The sequence below is a fragment of the Otolemur garnettii genome, unplaced genomic scaffold (assembly GCF_000181295.1).
Source record: "Otolemur garnettii isolate 467f Iridium unplaced genomic scaffold, OtoGar3 scaffold00017, whole genome shotgun sequence".
Taxonomy (NCBI): Eukaryota; Metazoa; Chordata; class Mammalia; order Primates; family Galagidae; genus Otolemur; species Otolemur garnettii.
Genome location: NW_003852412.1, coordinates 10,603,866 through 10,613,170, shown reverse-complemented (window position 1 = coordinate 10,613,170; position 9,305 = coordinate 10,603,866). Strand labels below are relative to the sequence as shown.

The 9,305-nt window shown below is 41.2% G+C and overlaps 1 protein-coding gene across 1 annotated transcript in view; it reads right to left on the bottom strand.

The window, feature by feature from the left end:
- SV2C (synaptic vesicle glycoprotein 2C) overlaps positions 1–9,305 on the bottom strand; it is a 241,488-nt gene that overhangs the window by 17,386 nt on the left and 214,797 nt on the right. The window contains exons 9-12 of the mRNA XM_003785923.2: positions 8,591–8,755; positions 5,228–5,361; positions 3,513–3,716; positions 2,296–2,455 (exon numbers count right to left, since the gene is read on the bottom strand). Coding sequence (XP_003785971.1) covers positions 2,296–2,455; positions 3,513–3,716; positions 5,228–5,361; positions 8,591–8,755 — 663 coding nt within the window. The remainder of the gene's footprint in view (positions 1–2,295; positions 2,456–3,512; positions 3,717–5,227; positions 5,362–8,590; positions 8,756–9,305) is intronic.

Here is a 9,305-nt window from a genome sequence, read left to right as displayed (position 1 = left end):
GGCTATTTTTTGGTTGCAGCCGTCATTGTTCTTTGGCGGGTCCGGGCTGGGGATGTGTGTGCTTTTTTTAAAGCCAGATTTTTGCCAAAGGACAAGACTCCTCCTTCCATTCCTCATGGCGGAGGGATCAGCAGCTGATTCATCTTACATAGTACAGACCCTTACAGTGTAAAACAGAAAGGAAGGAGGCTGTGACCTAGCCTTGCTGCAACATTGAGGGGTTTATATTAAATGTATAATGAAATCTTCATCTCTGCCCCATTTGCAGAATGAGAGGTTGATGAAAGAAAGCTCAATGAAAGCTGCAGATTCTTAATCTTGCTTTGGCAGCACCCCTATCCCACAGGCCAGGACATTCACCTCAGGGCTTTGCCCACGAAAGTCACAGTATTAAAATTTGTTGAATGAATGAAGGAAACTGCACAGAGACTAAGTATTTATTAGGAGGTTCAATGAGGATCTGAATTAAAATATTTGATAAGCAGACATCCAGAGTTCCTGAGGGTCAAATATTCTGTCAGGAGATGGGTATGGGGCCCCTGCTAAGTCAGTAATCCATGTTCTGGAAGAAGTAATGTAAGTTGAGGTCTGTGCATACAGAGGATGTATCCACTGCGGGTGAAGGACCAAAGGAATGAGCCCAGAGGAGGAATGTAGGAGCAGCTGCAAATTGAGAGCCCAAACATTTCAGCATAGTTTTAGGAGAAAACCCTCCTCCATTTCTAAGTCTAGATAATACCGGCTCCATCTCTGGCCTGGAGGGCTTCCATGGTAACAGTGCATGGGAGTTGTACATGAAATAAAAGAAGGCAAAGGTCACCTGTCTTAGCCCATGGCAAAAGGCAAAACAGAGCTTCTATCTTTTAGTTATTCAGCTGCTGACACTCTACCCCAGAGCCCTACTTTGTAGTCCTTTCTTTGATACGAGGCACAGAGTCTCTGGGTCTCCATTTTGAGAGCACTCTTTTTTTTTTTCTTGAACTAGACACATGTTAGGCTTTCCTCCAACAAACTAGGAAGGTCAAGAGGTATGTTCTAGAGACCTCTTTGTGGCTGCTTAATGCAGAGCTCTTGCAGACACCTGCAAACACAAGGTAATGACCCTCTCAAGATTGATTAGCCTTTTAAAATGTGGGCCAAGATAGACTATTAAATCCTAATCCTCACCTCTTCATTATAGCTTCCTTATATTGTTAGCCAACAGACTAAGTCATGGGTGCAATTAAATTCTTCACTGGTTCTTCTGCCCTATTAATTCCTGCCATGAATTATAGTCCCTTGCATTTTTCCATCCTTCCTTCCTTCCTTCCTTGCTTCCTTCTTTCTTTCCTTCCTTCCTTCCTTCTTTCTTTCTCTTTATCTCTTTTTGTTTTTGAGACAGGGTCTTCTTAGATATAGGATCTTGCTATATTGCTCAGGCTGGCCTCCAAGTCCTAGCCTGGAGTGACCTCCTGCCTTAGCCTCCCAAAGTGCTATGATTACAGTTGGGAACCCTTGCAACTGGCCTTCATTTTCTTTTAAAAAGCTATAATTGGCTCGGCGCCTGTGGCTCAAGTGGCTAAGGCGCCAGCCACATACACCTAAGGTGGTGGGTTCGAATCCCCAGCCCGGGCCCGCCAAAACAACAATGATGGCTGCAACCAAAAAAAAAATGGCCAGGTGTTGTGGCGGGCGCCTGTAGTCCCAGCTACTTGGGAGGCTGAGGCAGGAGACTTGCTTGAGCCCAGGAGTTGGAGGTTGCTGTGAGCGTGATGCCATGGCACTCTACCCAGGGGGATAGTTTGAGGCTCCGTCTCAAAAGAAAAAAAAAGCTATAAATGGAAACTACAACTTTATAAGTCCATGTTTTAAAAAAATTTCAGTTTAATATTGGGGTACAAATAGTTTACATTTGTGAGGTTAAAGTCCCATTTGTAGGTGTCCTAAACCCAGGTATTGTGCCATACACTTATCAATGTACTTGTTGGGTGGGAATTTATCCACCTCCCACCCTGCTCAAATTTCATTGAGTTTTTCTGTCATGTGAGCATGTGTAATCTACTAGTTCCAATTTAGTACTGGGTACATGTGATGTGTGTTTTTTCATTCTTATGATACTCTACTTAAGAGGATGGTCTCCAGTTTCATCCAGGCTGTTGTAAAAGATATATCATTTCTATCGTTTTTTACAAATGAGATTTTTAAAAAATTTTTCACTTTCCTGGGGGAAGTGACAGTTTGGCTTGCTTTTTAGTGATTTTTCAGTGATCCCACAAGGCTTAAAGTGCCTCTTCCTAGAGGCCCATATCAACATACCTCCGGTCTGTGGGGTACAGCTCCACAGTGACCACATCAAGAGAGTTCCAGGCCGAGATGGTCAGTCCGTTGTACAGACACAGCATGCCTATCATCATGGATTCACTGGTGCCGAACCAAAGGAAGAAACAGCTGATCCCCGAAAGCACCATAGAGCCACCTGCCAACAATGGAGGAAAAGGCTGGAATGTTTCCTGCCATCTTAGTAGAGTAAGACCCCTTGGGTCTTTGAGATATCTCAGGAAAACTGAATTCTAAGTGGAAGCTGTAGACTGGGCTCGTAAAGCTCAAATACAGGCACATTCACCTGTATGAAAGGTTTGTTTCTCTAACTGCCTTGTGATCACAGCAAGTCCCAAATACACACCATCCATTACTCAGCTACTTAAGTGGAAAAATATACATTAGTTACACATAATTAGCTTTTCAGTCTGTTAACTCAAGGAAACTGCCCAAATGAAATGTAATTAGACATAATTTTCACTACAATTTAGTTCTAATAAAAGGTCTAAGGGATTTCTACACGTGGGATGCAAATTTCTAAGGGGGCCATGGAGGGTGGGGGATGGATGGAGTACAGTGGGAAACAGGTTCCCTCTGGATCAGTGTTTTTCAACCTTTTTTTTTATCTCACAGCACACTTGAACCTATAGTTAAACTTTCACAGCACACTTAGATTACGGTGATCAAAAAAAAAGAGTAAAAAAAAAACTTATGCTTTGTACTTCTTTTGAAAATTAATATTAATGATCTTTAATTAATCATGAATTAAATTAATTAATTGATGTTCTTTAAAAATTTTCACAGCACATCTAAGAGATCCTCTCACAGCACACCAGCGTGCCACGGCACCATGGTTGAAAATCACTGCTCTAGGCTTGGTGCCTGTAGCTTAAGCGGCTAAGGGGCCAGCCACATACACCGGAACTGGAGGGTTCGAATCCAGCCCAGGCCAGCCAAACAACCATGACAACTACAACCACAAAATAGCCAGGCGCTGGTGGGTGCCTGTAGTCCCAGCTACTTGGGAGGCTGAGGCAAGAGAATCACTTAAGCCCAAGAGTTTGAGGTTGCTGTGAGTTGTGATGTCACAGCACTCTACCCAGGGCAACAGCTTGAGGCTTTGTTTCAAAAAAAAAAAAGAAAAAAGAAAAAGAAAAAGAAAATCACTACTCTAGATCGCAGGCCATTTATTTTGCATGAAACCAAGTCCATACCTAGCATTGTTAAGCGTCCGATTCTGTCCATCAGAAGAGCAGACACGATGTTCCCCGGCAACACTGCTAATGTCCCCAGGAAGTTGACAAAATAAATCCAGTAGGCACTATAGTCATCATCAAAGGTAATCTGACATCCCGTCTTGTTGTGAAAAAATGAGCAGTTTTTAAATTCACTGTCAATGAATTTATATGGTTCAAAATCTGTAGAGACAACAATAACAACAAAGACAATTCATCAAGGTCTTAAGAGGTGTGCACCAACCTCAGAAAGCCCATTCAGAAGAGATTCATGATCTTATAAATTCCTGGCAGGCTTTTGTCCCTGGGCTGGCTTGGCTTTTTGTGTCTGCTTCTGGCCAATGCATAGGGTCTAGTCCAGGACTTCACATTACAAAGTAGCTGAATGATGAAATACCTTTGTTGAATAAAGGAATAGATTAGGTTAAAGAGTCCAGTTATCCTCTGATTTCCTATGTTTGGCCATTATTAATTATATCACTTGCATACCCCTTTACAATATTACTTTGTTCTAACTTTCGTTATATAAAGACTATCATTCTAGTACTGATAGCTTACATACGACAATTATAAAAACAATTTGTTTCAGATCATGTGTGAATCAGCCTTATTATCCCCATTTTGTGGGACTCCAAGGCACAGAGAAGGAACAGGCCTTTCCTTGGGTTCCTGAGATTGAATTTATAAAATAACTTCAGGTTTATGTGGAGGAATCCACCTAGGGACAGGAGTCAGCCCCATCAGAAGGTCATTAGCATTTATTTCTTAAACATGGAACCGTTTAAGAAGAGCTGCAGATGATGGTGAGTTCTGCTAAAGTACTGTAAGAACCAAAACTGGTATCTTGCTTGCTGATAGAGATCTGGTAGAAAAGCTGATCTTCTGAGGTTGAATGGGTTAGAAGACAGCGACAGATAGCACTGTTTAAAAACCAAAAAACAGAGACACCTGATCCCATTCTCACTGGGAGCTGGGCAGAGCTGGCTCCTGTCTGAGCCCTGGAAGGCAGGGCTGGCGACAGGGTACACACTGATCCTCCTGCTAGGGCCAGGCTGTTATGCTGGACTCACTTTATAGGACAAACAGACCAGTGGATGGGGGCTCTGAAATCAGATAAACCCGGCTTCAAATACTAGCTGTTACTAGGTCTATGATTATGGCCAAATTACTTAATTTTTCTATGCCTCACCTATTGTGAAAACAGAGATAATGAATGGCTAGTGAAGTACAGTAGGAAACAGCATAGAGTAGGCGTCCAATTAATGTTTGTTTCCCCTCCTCCTCCCTCCCCCCACCCCAGTAGGATTTTCAAACTCCATTATATGGCTTGGGCTAAAGAATTTTATCTGATCAAGCATTAGCCATATGCCATCCATCTTTGTTAACTAAATCATACTCTCCTAAGCAAACACCAGATTTTGAAACCAGGATTATTAAATAAATTACAGGTTAATTCTTTGCTTTGAAAATGATTCTCCAAAGGATATTTTGTTTTTGCCAACTTTGAACTTTGGCAAATGCCATTTGCGTTAACTCTGACAAAGACAAAAAATACAAGCTTACTTTGGACCAACCTGATGTGGGAAACTTGTTCATTCACTCTTTAATGTCCATTTCCCACATAAGCCTCTCCCATCCCGTCACATGGTTATCACATTTCTTACCAAGAGCTGGGCCCTCAGTAGCACACCTACCTGTGTTGTCAAAAACGGTATCAATAAATGTGCAGTTCTTGAAGTAGGTGTTGAGTGAAGTCACATCCTCAAAAGTGCAGGACTTAAAAACCGAGTCTTTGAAAGTTACGGATTTGAACTTGACCCCTAAGAATCTGTCCAACACACACACACAGTTATATCAAGGACTTGTATCTATCTGAGTTCAAAGTCAAGTCAAACAGGTTTAGCGATATGGTACCCCACTGTGGACTTTCTTAATTACAAAGGACATAAGTTTATGGATGTTCTAAGCTCTTTGCTTTCCTCTTTTTCCTCATCCAGCCTGTCCTTTGGCTCTTTCATTGCTCACCAATATTATTTTCCACTAGGAGAAGAGATGACACGATAACTTCCCTCAGCTTTCTGAGATGTGGGTAAATGGTTTTGAGAGGTATGCAATTGAAAGTAGAGTGTTGGGGGATTACCTGTGGCTACTGATTCTTTATTTTTCAGTCTCATCCTTTTAGTTCTTCATGCATGGCTTTATTTGAAAATGTTCTATTTGGGGTTAATGGCTTGAAGATGTTCTCCAACTTGAACTTGGTAAATAGTAAAATTCTGTTTCCTAATATGAAAACCCAAAGCTTCTGCATTCTAGCATAGGGACTTCTGATTATCCTGAAGAGAAGGCAGGAGGATTCTGTTTCATTTATATGAAGAATGACTGACCGACTTAGGGGTCAAGAAACTCTTAGCTCACACTCATTGCCAGGAGTATTTTACTTCTCACAGCTAACAGATAGTCCTTGAAACAAATAGAATGATGAGAGCTCTGCTTATTTTCAGAAACATGTGGAAAATGAAATCTGTTCAGATACATTTGGGGGTATTATTCCTTAACCATTTTTTATGACTCTCATGGTTGGCATTAACATTTTGGGGCATTGTAAGGGGGAATTCTGGGTGGTGAAGATGATAGTAATCATAATGCTTATAATGTCTTGTAAGAGTCTATGATTCAGGCCTCATCAGCATTGATAACAACTCCCAGCAGCAGAGAAAGGTATGAATCCTGGTACTTTATTAAGGGACTGTGAATGAATACTTAGCCAGTCACTGAGAGGGAAATGCTTGTTCACCTGAGGATGGGGTTATTACACCAATATTGCTCTTAATATATTACATATTATCTTATATAGGGACAGAAAGGAACTGATCCTTCTGGGCAGGTGAGCTGACTTACAAGCAATACACTCACTATTGAGTACTTGCAAATTTATTTTCACCCCAATGCTCAACTGCATTTGTTGGTTCCAAATGCATTGTGGTCTCACAGACCAACCAGCTTGGAAAAATAATTTTGTTTTCCACCCCCCATTCCAGGAGCCCAGAGTAAAACCATCTAAAGGCACTAAAGGAGGCTAAATAATGGTACATTTTAGGATGATTACCAATTTTCTGAAATGGAACTGAATTTGCAAAGGGGAAGTAATTTTATGTTTTTGGATAGATAATGTACACACAGAATACTCATGGAACAACATCCAAAAGGTTAAAAAATGGAAAAAACCAAGCCTTTCCTCACCCTTCCCCAAGCTCTTCAGTTCCTCCGAATGGTTATCCAGAGACAACCTCTGCTGTCCATGTCTCCTGTGCTCTTCCGGGAACAGTCTGCCCGGGAAGCGCCTCCCACACCTTGCTCTCTATCTCCTTACAGTCTAGGGTGTAGGCTATCAGCACATAAAGAATCTCCATGTTATGATGTTAAATAGAGAAAGCTATATTTTAAAAAATGAGCCAGTTGGCGGTTTTTCAAAGTTTCCTGAAGGACAAAAATTCTTTTCTATCACCTTTAAAAATAAATGCATAATGGATGTTTTACAAGGATTTTAATATTATTAAAGTGATTGATCATTATATTGCTAATGTAAAAAAATTCTAAGTGATGATTGAATATCGAGCTTGAACTGTAACGGGTAAGACAGGGACATGAGTATAAATTAGAAATTTCTAATGGAGTAACAAGACTTTCTTAACTAAACAAAGTAAATTTTCACCTTAGAATGACAGAGGACTTGACACTGAGGTTTGTGTGAAACACAATGGCAGTGTTTTAGGTGGGAGAGGGAGGGTGTTCCCAAACTGCTCAGATTATGATTAGGCCACTCACTGAATCGCTAATTCAAACAGTTACCTCCCAGTTAGTAACTCCCCTTTCTATTACACAGATCATAAGCATCCTACAGTATTCTTTTTCACCTTCCTGAACTAGTTTTTTGCCCTGGGCAACTTTGATTATTTTAGATTTTTACTTTTAACACTTTTGAAATTGGGATAATTTTTTTTTTTTTTTTTTTTTTGAGACAGAGCCTCAAGCTGTTCCCCCTGGGTAGAGTGCTGTGGCATCACAGTTCACAACAACCTCCAACTCCTAGGCTCAAGGGATTCTCCTGCCTCTGTCTCCCAAGTAGCTGGAATCACAGGTGCCTGCCACAACGCCTGGCTATTTTTTGGTTGCAGCCATCAATGTTGTTTGGCAGGACCAGGCTGGATTTGAACCGGCCAGCTCAGGTGTAGGTGTACGTGGTTGGCGCCTTAGCCACTTGAGCCATAGGCACTGAGCCGGGACAATTTCTTAATAATGGAAACACTCATAAACTTACACCAGCAGTTATTTGTGCAGACAACAAATATATGAGTATAAACCAGTACCTGGTCTATTCTTTCCCTCTCTGAAAGAAGGACCCAGAACTACCTTCCTGAGCCAATTCTTCATTGCCAGCAAGAAGCATTTCAGATCTCATTCTCAAGAGCCCCTGCATCATACATTCTTTCCATCTTTTCAAAGCCCTTAACTTTGGAGAGTCTCCTATTCTCTTATTGAAACTCTTCCTGAAACACCCCAATGATCCTGGATTTAGCATAATGGAGAAAGGAGGAGTTCTGAGAAGTGCTCCCCTTTCTCAGGAAGACTCATGAGTTTGATGAGAAGACTGATCAAACTACATTTCAGATTTCCTCTCTGAATTCAATCCCAGAGCCCACCTTATTTTCTCATGCTCCTCATTCTTCTGTACCCTAACTTACTCTCCTCGTTCTTCAACATCTCTTTAAATTTTCTTTTCACATCGGTCAATTCCACTACTTAATAAATATGAAGCAACTCAGTGGTTTAATAAATATGAGCACTACAGTTTCAAAAAATAGCTTTATGTGAAGTAACTGATAGATGAGCATCTTGTTTTAAAGGCCCATTTGGAAGTATTGAAATTCACGATGAAAGTGACTAAATGTACAAAAACTAAAAAACCAAATTTATTCATGTTTTAGTACAGTGAAGGCTAACTAGAAATATGTTCTTGTGACAGGGTAGTAAATTAATTTGTTTCAAAGTTTCCAGACCTTCCATTGTCATATTCCATTCCAGTATGGATCTGATTTTCCATTGTGAAGTTAATGCTGAAATTTGCATATTTATCTCTCTGCACGTTTCTAGTTAATGACGCATATTCATCAGATTGCAGATGTTTAATGACATCAGGGAACCATACAGATAATCCATAGTACCTGCAAAGACAAAGAAATAAGAGTTTGCAAAGACACGAGTGCATCGGAGGCAATGAACATCTCCCTAATGTTTTCAGAGCAGTAGTGGTTCCCAGAGAAGCACTGGCTCCTACTGACATTATAAATAAATTGTACAGTAATTCAGGTTACCCTACCCCCTACCATCAATCTGCAAAAAGCAAGTTAGAAAGATGGTAGGGGGTTATCTGAAGAACCACATGTATGTAATTCCTGAACCCCTCCTCTGGAAAGAGATGCACTGGGGCACCATGGCACGAACCCCGCACAGTCCAGTGTGAGGGGAGCCGTGCGAGGAAGAGACGCCTCCGCTGCCACCGCAATAGACTGACTCCAGGCTTTCGGGCCCCCACGCTGGGCCTTGCTGTCAGGAAGCTTCAGTTCCGCGGCTCAGTTTGCTGCGGCCTCAGATTTCTTTACCTCCAGAAAGAAAAAAATTGACCCCTAGCATCCTGGAAGATTATTTAAGAATCTGAAATTAGGGACTTCTTTCAAATTTGGACATGGCTAATCGAGGTGCAACAAGACCCAA